A 22,696-nucleotide genomic window follows, 5' to 3' on the forward strand; every position below is an offset into this window, starting at 1 on the left:
CCCCATTATTTCAGGTTAACTCACGCAATGTTCCAAACAAAGCCATTAAGCAAAATTGTCCTTACAATACCAATAACTCTACCTCTAATTGATGCGAGACCGGTTTCATTGCAAAAGTATGGAAGAAACAACTACAGCTCTTTAGGTTAATTTACCAGAAGCAGCAATACGTATGCAGCCTGCAGTCACCGGTATAAATCCGAGAAGGTAGGACACAACCTTACATTTTACATTAATATAATTGTTTGAAGCATACAAATCTGTCTTTACGATAAACAGATATTACCTTCACTTTCCTCCTTCTGTTCATTTGCTCCCCTGTGAAATGGATCCAAAAAAGAAAAAGCTGTCGGCATTGTGCGAGCGCGCACACTGAATAACGAGGCTTGACCCGAGAGAGGTGGCAACAGGAGCATGCCGAGGCGCATTTTAAATAAGCTGTCGGTGTTGTGCAAGCGCATGTGTATATCTCCTGTCCTGCGTGCGCGCAGAGGGAGAGAGCGAGCGAGCCGTACGCACGTGAACATCTCCTGTCCTCGCACGCCTGCTGTTTTATGCTAACGTCTTCAGCCGTACGCGTCCACATGTCCTGTCTTCTGGGCGCGTGCACCTATCCTGTCAAGCATCGCTAAGCAAGTCGGCAACAATAGATCTCCCCTACGCGAGCAGCGCTTTCGCGCTGCATTGCTAGGCGAGACCTAAAAAACTGGAACTCGAACAAAATAACTAAATGAACCATTTGTTCACTAACTGAATCAATAAAACAAGCTTGGGAAACAGGAACAAGGGATGGAACGTAAAGAAACAAAATAAAAAAATAACACAGACCCCCAGAGCCCACCATAGAGACATAGCATAATTTCATTGCATTTTTGCACAATCTTATCCTATCACAAGGAAAACAATGGCGCTTTATTTTTTGATTTCCGAATATCGACAAACAATTGAGCTGGCAAATGGCTCGTGCCACTGAAAACTCTCTTGCCACAATGAAGCCATGTTAACGGACTTAACGGCCCCATAGAAAGAAATCCTCTACCACCCCCTTGATTTGGATTGTTACCGCAATTATTGAGTTACAGTAAAGACAGATTCCCCGGGAAAATCTGCTCCCCACGCACTTGTGATGCTGACTCGACCTAAACCGGTTTTAACTTTTTTAGTTTTTGTAAACATTATGAGTTTCCCAGAAAGAGTTCTTAAGGCCGAAATTGAGGTCAATGTGCGACCATATTCGCAGACTGCCCTGTCCTCATTGTTCAGATGAACAATTACTTTTTAACCTGTTCTGCTGCGACAGGATTTATATGAGCAGCTCTTAAATGGAGGGGCCCTGAGAAAAGGAAACAATGCAGGCATTTGAAATAAACTCGCTAATGTGCTTAGCTAACTCTGATTTACTTGTGTTTGATCTGGCAAGACGAATGCTGTTGTATAAACTTGGAAAGTGACAATCATATTTGCGTACAGTTTTACAAATATGTTGCTTTTGTGTTTATATGGACTTCTGACCAAACTATTTTAAATGACTGAGAATTGGACTAATTGGTGGAAGCCAGAAGGACACCTAGCTTCCTGTTGTCACTAAATCAGAAAATACAAATCTGTCCTCTCATTTTTAAATTTCTGTTATGGATTCAGCAATAAGGCAGCACACAAGGATGTCAAAAAAACAATATTGTGCCTGTGTCGCACCCTGCAATGCTTCCAGAATTTGTAAAGTAATACTTTTCTTGTTATTCTGTTGGGCATAGCGGACTCACCTCTCATTGGACCTTGTCATGTAGTCACTGAAGTCGGTGTCGCCTTTGATCACTTTAAGAGGAACAACATGATTCACATCCTGGTCGGTGTTCCGCAGCTGGTTTAACTTAATGTTCACTGCGAAGAGGTACTCCCGCACATCGTTTATGCCAGCCTTGAGTCCTCGGCACACCACATACCTAGAGACATGGGAAGCAAAGACTTGTGTTTGGAATTAAAATGAAAAGACATCAAATGAGGTCCTCAAATATTGGTAATTTGGACAGAGCCATACACTTTCACTTCTCCAGCTGTCTGCTTTCCAAACAGGAGCATTTATTTATTTATGAGTAACTTCTGAGGCACTCTAGACAATATTGCATGGAATTATTAAGTAGACAAAAAATGTTTACCAAAATGTTTTTGCCTTTGTTGGGACAGAAATGTTCCAGGCATGGTAAACAGGTGCAGTCCCCTGCCGTAAGTGTCTGCTGCAAAGGGAAACTGAATCCTAACTTTTACTTTGGCCCTGACATCATGCTAATCTAGCATGTGCGCAGAGACCTAGGCATGTCCATAACACTGTGACGTCTAGGAGCTGCTCTATTAGAAGGAAGGACACACCAACATGCCGCATGATAGGCAGTGTATTCATGTCTATGGCCTGGGTTAATCACATAAAACGGTGATGGCAATATATTTTTCAGATACTCACCCCCAGTCACAGATCTGAATCCATGACTGATATGCATATAGCTGGGTCTGAACTGGGGTTGTGAAATGAGCTAAATAACTATAATGGATTCAACACAGATCTGTGACAGGGGGTGAGTGTCTGAAAAGTTTCAGCACTCTGTCCTTTATCTCCTTGTGTTTATTTTGTTCGCCCTAAGTTGGCAGGGTATGCCCAGACGTGGGTCCCTTGCTCACTTTGCCACTGGATTCAAGCTGGCTTGGCTGAAGAGGGCTGTTAGCCCGAAACCGGTCCCAGGATGCTTGTTTCCTGTCCAGGGAAGACATGGCTTGGCAGTTCGGGCTGGACTGTTCCCATGAGGCACAGGGTCAAGACTGATTTGCATATAGCTGTGCCTGAACTGGGGTGGTTAAATGAGCTAAAGAAATATGATGGATTCAACCCAGATCTGTGACTGGGGGTGAGTGTATGAAAAGCTTCAGCGCTCAGTTCATCATCTCCTTGTGTTTGGATTAAATTACATATTCCATACAAGATAAGGACTAGGCTGGACATTACATTGTTACATTGTTTGGTTGACTGTTGGGTTCTGAGAGCTTGCCTCACACACTACCTCCCAGCGAAGCACGTGTCTGTTCACCCTAAGAGTCAGATGAGGAAAGGGTTTAACTTGGCCCAGTGAGCACTGCTTTAGCAGGTCAAACCCCAGGACACCAGTGGCAAAAGTAAATTAAATTATGAATTCAACAAGGGATCATTAATGTATATTGTTAAAGAATTTTACAAAGAAACTATTCATTGAAATTAAAACAAAAAGACAAGTTAATTTAAGTCAGAAAAAACAGAAACTGGTAACAAGATTTTCATCTGTAACTTTCTGCATGGAAGGACGATCTAAAAGAGTTATATACCTCCACTTACACTAAAGTCTTTTGAGTGCAGAGATGTGCAGTGTTGTAAGCTTTCCAAAACCTCACAATAGCCAGAGCCAAAGTTCACGATGATTTTGTCCTGGCCACACATCATTTATAACGAATAAAAATTGGGTCTGAAGAAGATTAAACATTTCCAATATGTACCCAAGAACATCAAATGGTATTGAAGATCTAGTGGTAGTTTGCATGGCTCCAAATTCTGGAATAGCAGTTGTAGGAAGCTGGGTCTTTATATTGTATACCAAAAAGAGGTATAGAGGTATGCTGTGTAAAGATTCCAGGTATCCCTTATGAGTGGACAGGGATTGCTCTAGCTAGCCCAAGGCACTCTGTTTGGAGGTAGTGTGGTCGAGCAGCCCTAGGCTTATCGGAGAGGAGTGTTAGACTTTTGTTACACACACAAAGTCAATAAATGATATACACACTCAAAAAGGAGATCCATATCGAATTGGAAAATTGACACTTATTTTAGATATATTTTTAACAGCAAAAACTATATAATTGGGTAAGTACTTTGTTTTGAGATATCACTGTTACGAAAATAGTGAAGTGTCACTGTTTTTCAGTGCTTAGCAGTACACTGGCACTTGAATCTTTGAAAGTGGTAATGTTATCAAATGGGAAAGAAAAATACTGCATACGAGCACTAAGCAGCGACTTACAAGACCGTTCTTCAGGACTTAAGGTAATGATGGGAAAAGATACAAAGCAGCACCAACAGATCACCTCAGTCAGCTCATCGGCGGCCAGGTGCAGAAGTGCCATTCAGTGTTGGGTGCCCCACTGAAGTCACTGGGGAACAGTTGGGTACCAAAGCAGCAGCAACCAGGACTGGCGGGCCAGTCTGGGTGAATCCACAAGGGAGCTCGGTCTTTGAGATGCTCGGAAATGTAGGGACACCGCTGCTCCCCTGGTGGGCTCAGTTGCAGTGGTGGTTTCTCCGGCAGGGGTCAAAATGCGGGAGGCACTCACAATTGTAAGGGGCCAACAAAACAGGCTGCAGGTGGCAACTGGGGGACCACTCCAGCCAAATTCAAAGGTGGGCTCAGCTCTTAAGGGTCTTATCCCCAGGCTGTGGGGCTCAGGTGCACTGGTGCTTCTAGGAGTCGGGTTTCCGCGGTCTGAGGTTGTCGTGGTACCTGCTGTCTAGCAAGAGAGGCTGCAGGTGGGGACTGGAGAGCCAGTGTGGGAGAGCCTGAGAAGGGCTTAACTCTTAAGGGTCTCTGTGCCTCAGGGACACCTTCGGTTCACAGCAGTTCGGGCCAAGGGGCTAGTGTGCAGTGCTGGTTGGTAAGGTGGGGGCCACGCTGGCAGAGGCTTTCGTGTTGGTCTTTGGTGCCTGCAAATGTGCAGGAAAGCAGCTCCTCTGCTCCAGGGAAGATGTTGCTGGCCAGGTGAAGTTGTGGATCACTCTTCTGCAGCTTTTGGAGGTAACACAGCTTTCTGCACGAGCCGGATCAGTGCAGTTGTTGGAGACAGCAGGCAGGTCAGCAGGGTTGCTGACAAGTCAGGTACTTCTCCTCAGTTCTCACTTTGGACTTTATATATCTTTCCTCTTCACGCACACAAATCTAAGTTCAATTTAGGAGCTTTTAAGGAGAGCGATGGGTAAAGGCAAATGGGATACTTACCTCTGGGTTCACTTCACCCCCTTGATGACCACTTCCTGTGGGGAGTGGGCATCACCCTGTCCTAGAGTTCCTAATTTCACCACAACCAAGACTGTGAAATCCAAATTTTTGTGTTCACTTCAGGTAGCCCACCTTAGGGGTGTGACTAGCCTGGAGGTGTAACAGGCCTCTTTTCATAGCTAATTTCCCACCTGTCCTGGTGCCAAATGCGTCTCAGGGCAGGGGGTGTCATCTCCCAGAACTGGGGAAAGCCAAGCTCGTATATCAAAGGCGATGGGCTCTTTGAAGCTCCCTGCTTTGACATGCTAATTTACTAACACTCCGGCTGGAGGAGATGTGACCAACTGCCAGAGCAGGCATTGTTTCTGACCTCTGAGAGCAGGGCTCTCACCACCTGGGAGGTCAGAAACTCATCATGGTGGCAGGCTGGACAGGACCAGTCAAGCAGCACAATAGAAGACTAGTAGGATACAGGGGGTACCGCTAAAGTACCCTCTGGGTGAGGCTATTAATATATTAAAAACTGGAATCAGTGTGGGTTAATTAATATGAGGTGTTTGATACCAAACATCATAGGTTTCAGTGAAGCCATTATGTAGCTGGGAAACTCGTTTTAACCAGTGTCCAGTACATACGTTAAGATGGCTTCACTACTTTTAATATCAAGCAATGGAGCTAGACATTACAGCGGCATGCCTGCTCCTGCAGATATTCCCATATGCCCATGCACTGCTGTAAGTGGTGACTTACATATAGCCCATGCAGCGTCTTTGGCATAGCACACATAGGTGTGCCTTGTCATGTTTTCAAACTTGGTTTGCACCATGTTACGCAGTCTGCAATGGCAGTCTGTGTGGAATCTGTGTGTGGGGCCCTTATGGTGGCATAAGGCATGCTGCAGCCCTTAGGGACCCTCTTTAGTAATCCTTCCCTAGGTACCTGGGTTACTTTACTAGGGACTTGCAGGGGTACTGAAGTCACTGGCTAATAGTAATAATCAGATATCGCTTTGTTTTAAGGAAGGGATACTGGCCTCGAGGACTGGTTAGCAGGCCTCAGTGCACTTTCAGAGTCGATAATCAGCCTCTAACAGCTAAAAAGGAGGCAAGAAGTGGGGGACAATTGTAACAAAAACCCAGTTTCCTACAGCCACAATGCCAGAAGATTGAGGCCATTTTATCGAAATGTGTTTCTTGTGGAACTCACGTGCAATATAAGCCAACAATTTAGTAATATTCAACAGGTATAAGCGAAATGTCCTACTATCCTGCATGCCACACATTCCGGATATAAAATTGCTAGCCTATTGTAAGGGAGAGGAAAGGTCCAAAAATTTGACCATGTGAAATTAAAAATTAATTTTTGGGAAAGATGGACTTCATCGTAGCTGTTGTCTGCAGTACTTGGTTTTGTTATATATATATTAAAAAAAAATCAACAATGGCACCCTACCAAAACCAACACAAGACATTTTTGGAAACTTGAGAACTTGATGGTGCTGCCGGTTCTGTGGTTCCTGGTAGTTTCTTTTCCAGAATGTGTTGTAGATGTCAAACCTAGGCACAAATCATAGGATATTCTCACATTTCTTTGAAGGAAGCTTCCAGACACTACAAGGATTAACAAAAGTTGTACCAGCCAGCATTCCCTCAGTTATGCTGACGAAGAAAAGTACACCAATTGCGTGGGCATACCTGGGCCAGAAAGGGCCTTAAAATGTAAGTGACAGCGTTAAGAGTTTTCCTCAGAATTTGGCCCATTTGTGTATGTGATATGCCCACCATGGCACCTTTCTTTTTTTTTTTTTTTATCAGATTTTTCAGAACCCAGGTGGATGGACATTTGCCATTGACTGGAAGTTCCTCAGTAATCCATAACAAAAATCTATTTTTTTTCACCCTATACTTTGATATTGGTAACACTTTACTTTTTTTTTTGATTTTTCAAAAACCTTTATTGGAAAAAAATTGCACAGCACAGTTACAAGATTCCACAATTGCAAGGGATTAAGCACATTGATATAATACAGCACAGCAGAGACAACCTCGAGCTTGTGACACTTGGGGATAATGTCAGGGAGAAATGTCATATAACCGCTGAGAGGGTGAAAAGTACAACAAAAAGAGGCACCTGAAGTAGAGAAGAGAGGCAGAAGGAGCAGAGGGAGCGAGAGTAGAAGGGAAGTTGCTCATTGACCTTCACAGGCGGCCGCCGCGGGCGGGGCGCCGGCGGGGAGCGCGGGAGAGGTCGCAGGGAGCTGAGAATCATGGCTTTAAAGGTAGGTCACAAGTGGACCCCATATGTCAAGACGGCGAGATCAGGCTGGTAGAAGGTCTCAGAACTCAGACGGGAGGGTCTGGCAGCAGGAAGCGTCCTCAAGCCAGAGAGCAACCTTAAGCGCAGGCCTACGACCCTGCCCCGCGCGAGGACCAGCAGCATGGCAGTCAAGCGGTGGGAGGCGTCCGGGCAAAATTTAACAAAGCCTAAGAGGCAAAGCAGAGGGTCAGGTTGGACTAGTGACAAAGTGATTTCGGAAATAATAGCGCAGACCTCGCGCTAATATGTGAAGACCCGGGGGCACAGCCAGGCGAGGTGGGAGAAGGCAGCCACGGGCACAACGCAGGCATCTGTCACTTGCCATAAGTCCTAACCTGTGTAATTGGGCTGGAGTCCAATACAGCCTCTGTATGTACTTGAAGTGAATAAGGCGCAAACGATAATTTGGAGAGAGACATTTGATCTGATTACAGCAATACAGCCAGTCTGCTTGAGAAATTTCGAATCCTAGGTCTTCGACCCATGCAACGCACGCCCAGTCAGTGGAGGTGGAAGACGCTACTAGCGTGTAAGCATAGATTATAGTTACCAATTTCTTAGGAGAGGGGGATGCATAGAGAAGATCGAGAGTGGCCATCGAGGGGGGGAGGCTGGGGGAACGAGGGGTGGAGCTTCCTACAGGCAGCCCTGAATTGGTAGTAAAGCAAGGTGTCCATGGGGCCAGAGTCGGCAGCAAGCGAGAAGAATGTGTTCCCAGGGGAAAGGTCTGATACTGTGGTGAGCCCTAGGCGAGTGGCGTGTTTAATCATCCCAGAAGACTGAAGAGGGGAAAGGCCGGGTGGTGAGCGATTGGCATCGTGTTTGCGGGGAGCATATTGGAGCGTGAAAATTTGCGTAGCCCGTCCCAGGCCCAACGCAAGGTCGCAACCGTGTCAATTTCAGTGCGTAGGAATTTCGCCAGGGCGAATAAGGCAGTCGTGAGCAGCCACGGAGCGGTCAGCCTCCGCCGCGATGTGAGGCTGGAATGGAGTAGAGTGAAGCCAGAAGTGAAGAAAACTGGCCTGAGCGCTGAGGGCATAGAACTTGAAATCCGGGGCGCCGAGCCTGATGGAGCTTAGATTTCACCTATAAAATGTATGCATTATTATATGACAAAAAGCTGCAGACATGTTTTAAAATGGCACGCAGATTGTGGCGCAATCAAGATGAAAACATCATAATGCTTCAGTTTGGAGGTGCTTTTACGTGAAAACATGCTTAATTAGTTGAACAGCCATGCTTATATGTGATTAATCCATATGTAATCTCACTATAGAATGCACATTAATTTAGAAAATGTATTTGTACCTTTAAAATGGCATCATGTATTTTTGCAAGAGTAGAAATGTGCTGAATTGTGTTTGACAGTGTAGAAAACCACGTGATTTTAGTTTGCCTTAGTGGACTAAACTGAAACAGTTTGGAATGTGCTACTTTTTCCCTAGCAACTTTCAATGAACGGGCTCTGAGCTTCCTCCGACCTTCAAAATGTTGCATATTTTTGTAGCCTGTTTAAACATGGAGAGAAGAACACACTTTTTTTTCATAAATCACAAGACTGAAATTTGAACAGGAACAAGCCTGATAAATGACGTATCCAGTCAGCCCATGGGGAGATGATATGTCTTGAAGTTCTGATTGGACCAGCTATTAGGACTGAGCACGTGAACTTTTACTTATATGGCATACAAGTGGGAGGAGTGCCTCCTTTTTGCCTTGCTTTTCGTCTCTCTCCAGGCCCAGTTTCTGTGCTGGACACAGAGACAGGGAGGGGATGCATTCTGTGGGGCTATGGTGCAGCTTGAGACAGAGACACAGACTAGCACAGTGAAGCAGAGGGAAAAAGCTGAAATGATCAGAACAGATTTAGATTTTAGGTGCTAAATTGCATTTATTTCTCTTTATGGGATATTTTTGCCATTATTAATTATTGATTACCCTTGTAAGACTTACTCTTTTCTTTGAAACTCTTTAAGAGTTTTGACTGACAATTTGCGCCACATTTCCCTTCCTATATGTGATGCTTATATGCAGACTGTAATATGTTCTGTATTAATGCTATTTTTCCTATTTTTCAATTCTGTAACCTGATTCATATTTGACTAATGAATAAAGAGTCAAAGAACCTTAACTTTTGACTTAAAATAAAACCCTTTAAAATAACTCACCACTCTCATTATTGCCTCTAATATTGTTTGCATTTAATTTATATATATATATATGTAAAGTCTCCTGTTTGGTGAAACACGGTCATCAAAAGATCCATCAGTTTTCTCCCTTTACAGCGGTAAACCACAGGTGATGTGGTTTTGAATAGGGAAATTACCAGGTAATTACCGCTGGATCAAGCCCACCACGCGACATTGGGAGAGTAAGGATGCTATTTGCAATCCTGGGTTGCCAACCGGCCCAAATTAGGGTGACGAGCAGAGAGCGAACCTTGCGGAAGAAGCAGTGAGAGGGACGGGGATATTTACGAAGAGATATAAAAACTTCGGAAGTACCACAATTTTGACAATGGCTATGCGCCCGGCTAGAGACAGAGGCAGCCGGTTCCAAAGGGGAATCTTGGACTCAAACCAGCCACTGCACGGCCAAAGATAACTTTCCAAAGTTAATCCACATCCCATCTCAACCAAATGCCCAAATATCTAGTGGGCTCCGATGCCCACACAAAGGGATAGTCAGGAACAAAGGGTGTTGTGGCGTCTGTGAGGGGAAATAATACAGACTTGTTCCAGTTGACCTGAATTCTGGAATAGCCACCAAAGCGTATCACCTCACGAACCAGTGGGCTGAGGTTCTCCTGAGGATTGCGGACATAAATAGTAATATCGTCCGCGTACATCGAAACTAATAGAGCGCGAGCTGCAAAACCAATGCCACTCTGGGTATGATGTTGTCGAAGACGAGCTGCGAGGGGTTCCATTGCAACGGCGAATAGCATGGGGGATAGCGGGCAAACCTTACGCATACCGCGCCCGATGGGGATGGACTCAGATTTGGCCGTTGATACTAAGACGGGCAGTAGGAAGAGTGTAAAGGGGTAGCACTTTGCGTATAAAACCGGGCTGAAACCCAAGCGGGGAAGGAGGTAAAACAGGAAGGGCCACTCTAAGGTATCAAAGACCTTGGTGGCATCAAGCAGGGTGGCCACTGCCGGTAGCGCTGGGTTTATTTGATGGAGAACTGAGAAAATGGTTCGGAGGTTATGAAAGGTCGCGCGACCGTGAATAAAACCGGACTGGTCTGGGCAGGCGATGAGCGGCATGAGAGGAAGAAGACGGGAGCGAGTAGTTTGGCAAAAATGTTATTGTTTGTATTGATAAGCGACGATAGGAAACTCGCAGCTCAGGTGGTTTGTCCGGCTTTAGGAGTAAAGGTTGGCAAAGGTTTTGCCAGGCGATCGCCCTCACCGAAACGGCGCGCCCGTGCCTCTCTGAGAAACGCAAGTTCTCTGTTGGCCTCGTCGGTAAAGTCAGTAAGTTTCCCGCGGATCTGGGCAAGCGTCTCTCTTTCCAATTTGTCAAAAGTGCTGCGGATAGAGCGTAGGACGCCAGACTGCTGGGAAATACATTCTCCACGAATGATGGTTTTAAACCCTTCCCAGAGCATGGATGGGGAGTCAACCGAACCCTCGTTGAGCTTGAAGTAATTCGGAACAGTGGTTTGTATCTCGTCACAGAAGACCGAGTCGCGTAACGCATTAGGGGGAAGCCGCCAGGAGAAGGCATGACGGGGGAATGTGGGAGGTGGAGGCAGAGGCGAACGGGAGCATGATCTGAGAGAGTGCGCGCCATATGATCAACGGAGGTGAGCCAGACCAAGGCATCCGGAGCGGTGATCCGTAAGTCCAGGCGGGGCCACCAGCAGTGGGAACCAGTGACGCAGGTGCCCTCCCGCACAGTAGAGTGAGCATGACGCCATGCATCATACAGGGAGTTGTCAGAGAGAACAGAGCTGAGAAGTGAAGCCGCGCGTGGGTGAGGGGCATGAGAACCGGACCGATCTAAAAAGGCGGACAGTGTCACATTACAATCACCCCCCCCCCAAGAGGAACGCAGCAGGGCCAAGGGAGGAGATGTTGTGCCAGACCTGCACGAAGAAGTCCGGGTCATCGCAGTTGGGGCCGTACAAAGCGGCAAGTGTCATGGGCTGGGCCTGTAGGGCGCCATGAAGAATCACAAATCGCCCCCCAGGGTCAGTGAACACTCGAGAGGTTTGCCATGGGAGTCCTTCGCGCAGCAGAATGGACACCCCCCGGGAGTAATTTGAGTAGAAGGAAGAGTGAATGTATCCCCAATGTCGGAAAAGGAGTCTAGAGGAGGTAGCTCTTGTTGGGAGTTGTCCACTTTATGTCGTATGAGGTGGGCATGGACCAGTCGCGCCTTGCGGTGGTCGTTAAGCCCACGGACATTCCAGGTCCAGAGAGTAGTGTCAGTCATGGTGCCCTGTCAAGGTAGGTAGTGCCGAAAAAGGGTGAAGAGGGAAGCAGAAACTGTGTAAAGATGCATAGAGTGGTGTGGTAGATAATGGGGAAGGATCGCAGTGCAATAACCGAGGAATCACAATGAAATAGCACAGTCAAAAATACAACTGAATCCTAATAGGGAGGTAAGAGTTCAGACAATACATTCCCCCCAGTATGAGTTTGGACTGCAGGAGAGAGAAGACTTGTCATGGAAAAGCCGGGTGAATGAGCCTGTGCTAGATAGAACAATAAGGCCACATAGGGAAGTCACCAATCCCAAGACCCCAACGCCCAACCACCCGAGCCCACCCCCAAAACAAGGAAACCCAGACAGCCCCCCACACCAACACCCCAACCAGGCTGAGGTACCACCCATTCCCACCCCAGGGACCCACAACTAGGAAGGGAAAATCTATGTCCATGAAGGGAATTATACCGTGGGGGCATGGCGACGCTCAGCAAACACCTCTGCCAGAAGCACAGGGTGGCCACGCCGTAAGTAATGGCAAACTACCAGAAATAAACATCAGGGAGTAGAGGAAACCACGCCAAGGGCAGAAGTATGAACTGGGATGCTTAGAAAGCAACGTTGACTAAGAGGCCTGAATTCAAACTAAGAGCCTGAATGACAGAGTACAAATAGCAGATAGGCAGTGCGTGACATCAGGTCAATAATTATCACTAAGATTGTTATCAGCCGCAGCTTGGGAGTTGGCAGGCGAAGAACGATGTGACCTGCCCAGTTTTTTAGCAAACACCAACGCCTCTCTGGGATCTGGGAAAGTGAGCGTCTTGGAGCCTTGTTTGACATGCATTTTACCGGGTATGCCAATGAGTAGGAGATCTTGTGTTTTTGAAGGAGCCACCTGAACCGCCATGGTATAATCCGGGTAGAACGACAGAGAGTTACTTGGTGGCAGATGCCGCCCTTCTCCCTAGCCGCCTGACCAATGGCGTCGCGGTCCCTGAAGTTCTGATTTTGGCTATGATGGGGTGGGCCGGCAGGCCAGGGCCAGGGCCAAGGGAGCGATGGGCCAGCTCGACAATGAAGACAGGTGAAAGGATGTAGCAACAGACGAGGAATCACAAGGGTGGCCGCCCGGTGCACACACAGCCGCAGGAAGACCACCCCCTGCGGTAATCCGGCCTCTGGGGAACTGGGGCCGGTAAAATCAAAAGGCCGATATCACAGCCCACAGCCGGAGGGGTGCAGCACGTAGCGGGGAACCGCGCTGCCCGCATCGCCAGGCCCGATGGGGAAAGGCCCAAGCAACGGGCGCCGGTGACTGGAGCGTGGCGCCCGCGTGTGAATGGGCCGCGTGGTACGACTCGCGTGCTCCCAACCCCACCACAGTGCGCCCTCGCAGCAACAGCACTTACCGGCTCCGATGAAGGAGTCGTGGAGGTGAGGTGCAGGGCAAGGATCTGGTGTCCGGAGGCCGCCCGCAGTCAGCCCTGGAGAGGCCTGGCGGGCCGCGCCAGCCACGGAGCCAGTCCCAGGACACACACAGCGGCGGACATTTGACATTACCGATGTATTGACATCAGCTGATTCAAGCCCACAGGGGGACCCCAAGATAGTAGGCTCAACCGGGTTGTCCTCTAATAATCAAAATGCAGCAAAGGGAATGCACAGTACGGTCGATATTCAGGTGGTTACCCAACAGAAAACAGCGCAAGGGGATGACTCAAGGGGGGGTCTAGTGCCCAATCAGTAATAATGGATGCAGACCCCATACGGAGCCCCAGTAGAGAAGTAGTTACACGCTCCAAAAGATCTCAAATTTTGGCTGGGTTTTCAGAGTCGGGTGGATCGCATCCATCAACTCGTGCCAGTAAACCTAGTCGAAAAGGGCCGACAAAGTCCAACAAAGGTACTAGCAAGAACCCTGAGAATACAGGATGCCCAACCTGTCATAGTGCAAGAGGGGCGGATGGGCTTCAAGAAATCATCTCATCGTTGGAAAAAAAAATGGAACAGCTTTTCCTTCGATATTTGGGCCCAGTAATGACTAAAATCTCCAATATGGAAGGGAAAATAAGCAGTCTGGCTGACAATAACAGGGGACAGCCAACCGGGAACACCTCACAGGGGAGGGAGGAGGGGTCCGCAGTGGCTGACTGCAGGAGAGAGGATGTAATTAATATTGTCCCCGACCCCAGAGAGCACAGAGAGATAACCCTGGAGCCAGAAAAGACCAGTAACAGGGATCTCTGCTGTAAGGCCTCAGGTAATCCACGAATCCCATATGATCCCAGGGATAGCCGCTTGGGACAGAAGGAGCCTAAGAAGACTTTTAAGAACAGTAGTATGGACTGTGTCCAGAGCACCCCAGGTCTTCAGACACTAGACTTACCCCCGGCCTCCTGCCCTTACTCAATAGTGTTAGTAGGCGTACCAGGACTAAGTAAAGACAGTGAAGATTCGACCAGCATACTGATAAATAAGGCCTCGCACTGGATATATAACAACACATCAGTAAGGAGATTCCAGCATAGACACATCCTTATGGCTAGGAGGGTGGCTTGGATTGGGGGCAGTGGGAAAAAAATTGCAGGTGACTGTGTCATCGTAAATTTTAGGCACCCTGAGTTAGTTAAAGACTTGCTCGATAACCGGCATGGGGAGGGCGTGAGTGGGTCTTGCATAAGGATGCTTCCACTGTATTTCTTTTACAGGGACAGCGCCCTTGAGTTTGGGCAGAGTTCGCAGTGGCCATGGACTACCAAGAAAGGCAGGGAGGACACCACTGGCTTAGCACCAAATAGATTCGCCCCTCTCTCTAGCATTTCTGCCCTGGACGAACAAGACTGACTGATGAGAATAGGGAGTGGTGAGACTGAGAGAGAACAAGACACCCAATGGAACTCTGGAGATACAAACCCATTAGGGGCACACGATCAGGAATTAAAAGTTGGTATACCCGTAGGGTACGAGAGGGATGTGGAAGATACATCTCTGAAAGTAACTGGTTCAGAGATGTGCTTCCCTTCAAGGAAGACGAGGGGAGGGACTAGTGGCCTTGATCTAACCCCCAAGGAGCTGAGGATGACTTCCTGGAATATTGCAGGACTTGCAACTAAAATCCCAAACATAGAATGGCAAGATTTCATTAAAAAATACCAAGTCATCTGTCTCCAGGAAACTTGGGAGACGGACAACAGTGCGTCATTCTTGGAGGGATATAAATTGTTCTTCGTCCCGGCCCCTAAATGATCAATGGGCCGAGCCAAGGGTGGCTTAATAACGTATGTGGCACTGACGCTGCAAGGGAGTTGGCAAGATTTAGGGTGGGACTCGGGCTGTCTCCAGGGCATAAGATATTCTAAAAAGGGCTTAAAGCTTATTTTTATAAATTTTTATAACGCAGGACAATCCATGTCAAACTTGGCCGAGCTGGAGGAGAGACTGATGGGCCTACACGATACAGGGGACTCAAGTATCCAGTTGATCCTTATGGGGGATTTTAACAGCCACCAGTGCCCCTATTTGAAATGGAAAGGAGGAATTTGGGATGCCTGCCCCTCTATCAAGGGATGGCATACAGAGCACTCTAGAGAGGGCATGGCACTAAGTACAATCTTGGGCAAGTTTGCCTTAACCCACACGATGGATCTGATCAACTGTGGGTCACCCAACACAATAATTCCCTCCTTTAAGGCACGGGGATGTGATTCAATTATCGATTATATCTTTGTTTCAAATGTATTAACTGGTAGGGTTAGCCATTTCAAGATAGTACCTAGCGCCTTCAGTGACCACAATCCGTTAGTACTGACAATAAGGGATATTGATTTTACCACTAAAGCGGATAAAAGGGCCACCGTGGGTCAATACAAGGCAAAGGACCAGGGCAGGAGAATTAAATGGAGTAAGATTGATGGGATAGTACTCCACAGAGCGCTCCTTGTAAATATTGACAGCCAGACCTGGAGGTGTTTAGACCTCACGGTAGAGGGGAGCGACTTGATCGCAGCGTTTGAGGGTACCGCCCAGCATATTGATAGCCTTTTGAGGAGCAAAACAAATACGCAGGCCGACTTTTGCCCCAGATGGTTCGACAAGGAATGCTCAAGGGCCTACAGGAACCTGAAGCAGGCACTCTAAACAGTCCCAAAGGATAGAGGAACGATCGTCGCCTGTAGGACTCGGTACAAAATGGCGATCAAATCGCAGAAAATTTCCCTACAATCCCAGGCTTGGGAGTCACTGAGAGAGGCGGCGGAGCGCCACGATATGAACAGCTTTTGGAGGGTAATAGTGGCGTCCCACATTTTGCCAGAAGCATGGGTGGCGCACTTCACAAGTCTATATAACCGGGGCAAACCAGAGGAGCAGCCAATTTTAGACACAGGACTCCCCGCTGGTGATTGGATACCTATTACGGTAGCTGAAGTAAAGCTAGGAATAGATGGCCTGGTATTGAGAAAGGCGCAGGGGCCTGATGGGATTCCCCCAGATCTATTCAAAAGTCAAGCAGACCTCTGGGCTCCCATACTGACCAGGGTATTTAACACAGCTATCGAGGTAGGCATGCCAAGATCCTGGTCCACTGCCGTTATCGTGCCAATTTTTAAAAAGGGAAACAGAAATGACCCGCTATGCTACCGTCCAATATCCCTTATAGATGTTACGGCGAAAGTTTTGGGGAGAGTAATTTTAAATCGCTTAATGGACTGGGCTGATGAAAATAACATTATCACAGACGTCCAGTATGGGTTCCGAAATGGGCGCTCCACGACAGATCAATGCCTTAATCTTTATCACTTGGTGGCCAAATACACTCAGGCTAGGGAAGGTACCGTGTATTTGGCATTCATGGACCTTTCAGCAGCTTTCGACTGGGTTAACAGAAGAAAGCTGTGGGAAATCTTGGGAGCCATAGGCGTGGATCCAGGATTGATACAAGTTTTACAAATGCTTCATCACAACACAACGGCACGGGTAAGATTCACTGATGATGGGGACCTCACGGAAGACTTCCGGTGCCGGGGTGGGGTGCGGTAAGGTTGTATCCTTGTGCCCTTTCTGTTCACGCTTTACATAAATGGGCTAGACAAGGCGCTTGGAGCATTGGAGGCAGATTGCCCCTGCATTGGGAGGAGAAGTATACCAGTCCTCCTATATGCAGACGATGCGGTCCTCATGGCACGCACGGGAAGGAGTTTACAGGTCCTTATTAGTGGATTTGTTAGGTTTATGGCGGATTTAGATTTAGTGTCCAACCTCTCAAAATCATATATTATGGAAGTGGGCAAAACGCCATCTAAGAACTGGAGTTTCACAATAGGAGCTCATAAACTCGAGAAAGTAATTTTTTTTTAACTATCTGGGGATTGTATTTGATAAAGATCTCAATTTTAAGCCACTAGTAAGGCATAAATGTAGCCAACACCCTAGCGCGGTGGGGTCGATTATGAACTATGCGACCGGACTGGGACGCTGGTCACCCAATGAAATAGCACAATTATATAGTTCGGTATGTTGTGCAAAGACCCTGTATGGGAGTGAGGTGTGGGGTTTCACAGACGTGGAAAAAATCCAACTGGAAGAAAATAAGTTCTTAAAAAGGCTTCTTCAAGTGCCAAAATGTACACCCTCCTTCATTGTTCACGAGGAGCTGGGTCTTACCTATCTCAGCGAGAAGGCTTGCCTCAAACCCATTACTTGCTGGATAAAAATCTGGACAAATCCAGAGGCAAGTCTAAGCAGACTAATTCTAGAGGATTGCATGAGAGGGGATAAGGGGTCCCAAATACCCTGGCTCAAATACGTAAGGGACGTCTTGACTAGTCTGGGCCATGAAAACTTTTTTAATGAACCTCGCACACTAGTTAGCAGAGACAAGGGCGTCATAAAGGCAGATTTTATGCGGTATTCAGCTAGGGTTAGAGAGGACAGAGAAGGGCGGAAAATCACAGTAAGGTCATATCAGCTTACAAAAGCAAGCCCGGGTATGGAATTCTATCTTTCCAATATGCACAACAGACAGGACAGATTTTTAATGACCAGATTCAGATTAAGTCTTCTGCATCATATCCTATCAGTTACAGCGGGTTTTGCACATGATGTAAAATTAAAAGGGTGTTGCGGCTGCGATCTTAGATCTCCGCAAGATACCCTCCACTTCGTCCTAATTTGCCCTTTCTACGCTCACCCAAGGTCTCTGTTTTTAAAAACAATCCTAAGACGTTCCAATATAAGACAGGCTAAAGTGGCCCTTTTATTTCTTAAACTCGCCTCTGACCCTTTCACCCTATTCAGCACAGTACAATTTTTACGATGGGCAGTTAAACTAAGAAAGACCAGAGGAGAGGATTAACTATGTTGTTCTAAGCAAAGGGTGGAAGGATTGAAAGATTCTTATTTTGATTGGTCCAGCAAATTTTGCAGTGAGATTTGTGTATTTTATGATCTCCCCTTCCATGCCAGGGGGCAAACCCTACATGGTCAAATGAGCTGAACATTGTAAAGAATTGCCCCGGTTTTAACGTTCATATTGCTGGGTTTTTTATTATCATTGTTTTAATGTGAAATGTGTATATTGGTTTGAATTTTTTAATGGAAGAGGGTCCGATTATAACATGTATCTTTTATGGTTATTTTTAATATCCGAATAAACATTATTTGAATTTGACTTGGCGGACAAAGGCTTCAACAGTGGGACATTGGAAGTTTATGCTTAACTGGTTAATGTCCCTGTCACTGAGATAATGGTTATTTATGCCTACTACCACTGCTGGGATATAGGCCATCAAACAGGACTTTCCAGCCACCTCTACCTTGGGCTTTTCTTTCAATTTGACTCCAGGTGTTAGCCATCTCCTTGCAGTCAGCCTCAAGGCCCCGATGTGAGGTGTTTCTTGGCCTTACCCTTTTCCTTTCCCCTTGAGGGTTCCAGGTCAGGAATTGCCTGGTGGTGTTTGATGCGGGCTTGTGGAGGGTGTGACATATCCAGCCTCAGCACGTTTTCATGATTTCTTCATGAGCAGGGAGTTGGAAAGTCTGCTGCCAAAGGTCATTGTTGCTGATGGTGTTTGGCCAGTGGATTTGGACGACGTTCCTATGGCAGGTGTTCATGAAGGTCTGAACTTTGTTGGCGATGGTCATTGTTGTCCTCCAAGGTTCTGCTCCATACAGAAGGACTGATTTTACATTGGTGTTAAAAAAGCCTGCTCTTGGTTTGCAGCATTAGGTCTTTCGACCTCCAGATCTTTAGCTGAATGAAGGCAACCCTTGCTTTGCCGATTCTTGCCTTGACTTCAGCATCTGTGCCGCCCTGCTTGGCTATTACCCTGCCAGGTAGGTGAAGGCCTCAACCTCTTCCTCATTGCCAGCAGAGTGACTGCAGTTGTGCTTACCTTATTATCCTTCAGAATCTTGGCTTTTTCACCTGAGAATGTTGAGGCCAAGTTGTGACGATGTGGGCTGCCACCTTGACAGTCTTGTCTTGTATCTGCACATGGGTGTGGGAAAGTAGGTCCAGGTTGTCTGCAAAGTCCAGGTCATCAAGCAGCCTCCAAGGTGTCCACTGGACCCCATTTTTTCTCCTTGCTGTGGATGTCTTAATGATGCAGTCTATGGCCAGCAGTAAGAGAAAAGGCAAGAGCAAACAACCGTGGTGGACTCCGGTTCTCACTTGGAAGGCTTCTGAGAGTTTTCCTGCATGGACTTTCTTGCAGGTCAACCCCTCGTAAGAATTCCTAATGATTCTTACAATATTATCTTGCACACTGTAGTGGTGGAGGAGTTTACAGAGGGTCTCTCTGTCCACACTGTTGAGTGCCTTCTCACAGTCGAAGTTGATAGAGGGGGGAGTTACATTCCATTGACTGCTCAATGATGATGAGCAGTGTTGTAGTCTGGTCTGTACAGGATCTATCTCTTGGAAGCCAGTTTGCTGATCTCACAACTGAGCTTCAACTTGTTCCTTCATTCTGTTCAGGAGGTCTCTGTTGAACACTTTGCCTGGGGACGATAGAAGAGTTATCCCTCTATAGTTTGTGCAGTTACTCAGGTCACCTTTCTTGGGGATCTTGAGGAGAGATCTCCTCCTTCCAGTCTGACGGCACCTTTTTCCTTTTCCCAGATCCCTACAAATATGGGTTAGAGCATGTCAGCACGTCTGCCTTCAGTGTCTCTGAAGGAATGTTGTAGGGTCCTGCTGCCTTTCCATATCTCAGATGTTTAATGGGTAGCCATAGTTATTCCTTGGTTGGTCTGCTGCAGTCAATTGGTAAGTCCTTGTTAGCTGGCTGTATGTCTGGTGGAGACTGCGGCACGGGCTGGTTCAGCAGTTCTTCAAAGTGCTACAGTCTCCCTTCGTTGTTGGCCTTTGTTAGCCATGATTGTCTTTCTAGCTTTGTCTTTTACAAGTCTTTCTGGCTTGCTGCATATGCTGGAGACTTTCCTTGTCAAGTTGTAGAGTTCTTTCAAGTTTCCATGGCTTGCTGCTTCCTGGGCTTCTGTGGCAAGACCATCAATTAATCAATTAACTCTCCTGTTAAGCTTCTAGTAACTTCCTTGTTGGTTCAGTGTATTCGCTTGAGCTTTTGCTGCTCATGTTCAGCTGATGTTGACTCCAGCTTTATTTTCCTTTCTCTCTTGAATTTTGTGGAGAGTCTTGGTGGAGATCTATTCTTTATTCTGGTGTTTCATGGGACCCAGTATCCTTCTGTCTATCTATTTCTTTGGTCTTCTCCCACTGACTCGTTACTGGGTCTCTGTCATCCCCTACATCTTGCAGGATTTGAAACTTGTTACTGAGTATGACTGAGTATTCATTCCATTGCTGTAGATCTTTGAGGAGGGTGGTGTTATATTGGTGGCAATGGTTTGTTGGTTCCATCCATGCTTTCTTCAGCATTAGCTTAATCTGGCCACGACAAGTTGATGGTCCGCTGCCACGTCCGCTCCTCTCATTAAACCTGCAGTGACCTCGGGAACTTCTAGTAAATACAGACATGGTCGATCTGATTCTCTGTTGAACGGCATGGTGACACCCACGTTGCCTTGAGTATTCTTTTGTCTGGGAATACACTACCGCTTATCCCCAGACTGTTTAGGGCACAGAGATCTGCGAGCCATTCACCATCTCAACTAGCGGGTTATCTATCCTCCAACTGGACAGACTCTACCACCAATCCTCCCTATACCCCTTCCTTGTTATCTTCCCTATTCATGCTCAACCACTGATTTGTAGTTTGTTTTCTCTGCTGCAACTTGGGCTGTCCTGCCTGTCTCGTACAATGTCCTCACGTTCCATGTCCCGATGGTGATGGTCGAAAGCAAGCAGGCCCGGAGTTGAGCTGAGAAAGGAGAAGGGTTATGAGTGGGGCTGTCTACGCCACCATGTATAAAAAATCCTAGCTACAGAAACGTCATTCAAAACACATCCCAGCCTTAGGGAAAGAGGAATCTCCTTCAAGGAAAGCTATGACACCTTGTGGTGAAAGCCAGAGATCCCTGGAAGCCACAAAGCAGATCCACCTACTTTCGACCAAGACCATCACAATCTGGATAATGGTTGGTTACAAACAGTGATAAGTTACAAAATTATACTGGTGAAGATATTGTCAAATATTTTTGATATGCTGGGAGATTACACCATCTGATTCAAAGGCTACCTTTATTGGGCCATTGTCTTTCACCTTTTAATTAGTATTAGGATTATAATACACTATAATTAGTGGCAGCCGTTGAGTACATCTTTAAGGGCGGCAGGGGAGCTCTCACACTCACTTACACCCATGCATTCACATGCTGACGCGCGCACACACCCATTCACAACACTCACTCACTTATACAAATACATTCATACATACATGCACGCAGCAAACATTCAATAAAAATACCACACTTACCTGCTGCAGCTCTTAGGGAGGAAAGCCTCAGTGGCGCTAGAGGGATTGGGACTGCTGCCTCCCCTCCTTGGCTGACCTAAGGTTGGCCAATGAGGGGAGGCAGCAGTTCCTACCTCATCGGAGAGTTTGTAGGTGTCAGAGAGAATGCTGACTAAACCCATTCTGTGATGAGGAGTCTGTGATAGACACTAAGCCCTGGGCATTTCAGGGCTTAAAAATGAAGTGCCCACCAATGAGGTTATTACTGACTCTACCCTCTCCTCACAAAGGGGAGAGACCTGAGGACCTTTGCCAAGCTCGGGAGGCCACGCCCACAGGAGCTGTGACATTCTCACTCCAGCAAAGTATGGGTCAGGCAGTCAGGTGCCTAAGCAATAAACCGATGTCTTGTTCCAGGCTGCCTGATCTGAAAATATATCCTGTGTCTGTGAGGCTGACCTTTGTTCAGCCCGACATACACTTTAGGTCCAAAAGATGCGGGATTGTGGAGGGGCCCCTCCGCTCTTACGGGGGGGGGGGGGGGCAGCTGCTGAATATAAGGATTATTTTAGTAGAATAGTCTAATTGAAACGGCTGATCAGCAGACGAGGCTGCATAAAGCATGTGCAGTACTTCGGGAACTAGAACCCTAAGCAAATGAAAAATGCTACTTACTAGTATGCATCTGTTCTTGGCATGTAGAGCTGCAGAGTTGTACACTATACATAGATCACCATCTGGTGTTGGGTTCGGATGCTTGCACCTTGTTGTTGTCTTGGAAGAAGTCTTTTGTAGTCACGAGATAGGTGACTCCTCCCTTTGGACGATATTGCGCATGGGCATCGACCATCCTCAGATTGTTTTTCGCCATGAAGGGAAATGATGGAGTTTGTAAGAAATACAATAGATGTCCATATAAGTGTATCTAATTAAGATAATACTGGAACAGATACAGGTCCCGGGTGGGCGTGTACAACTCTGCAGCTCTACATGCAAAGAACAGATACATACTGGTAAGTAGCATTTTCCGTTCGAGGCATATGAGCTGCAGATTGTACACTGT

The 22,696-nt window shown here is 46.9% G+C and overlaps 1 protein-coding gene across 2 annotated transcripts in view; it reads right to left on the reverse strand.

Annotated features, from left to right (window-relative positions):
* LOC146813792 (cap-specific mRNA (nucleoside-2'-O-)-methyltransferase 1-like) overlaps positions 1 to 22,696 on the reverse strand; it is a 946,504-nt gene that overhangs the window by 450,396 nt on the left and 473,412 nt on the right. For both annotated transcript variants that reach the window (XM_085610255.1, XM_085610254.1), the window contains one exon: positions 1,764 to 1,943. In XM_085610255.1, the coding sequence (XP_085466381.1) occupies positions 1,764 to 1,943 (180 nt within the window). The remainder of the gene's footprint in view (positions 1 to 1,763; positions 1,944 to 22,696) is intronic.

This window comes from Triturus cristatus, chromosome 6 (assembly GCF_964204655.1).
Source record: "Triturus cristatus chromosome 6, aTriCri1.1, whole genome shotgun sequence".
Taxonomy (NCBI): domain Eukaryota; kingdom Metazoa; phylum Chordata; class Amphibia; order Caudata; family Salamandridae; genus Triturus; species Triturus cristatus.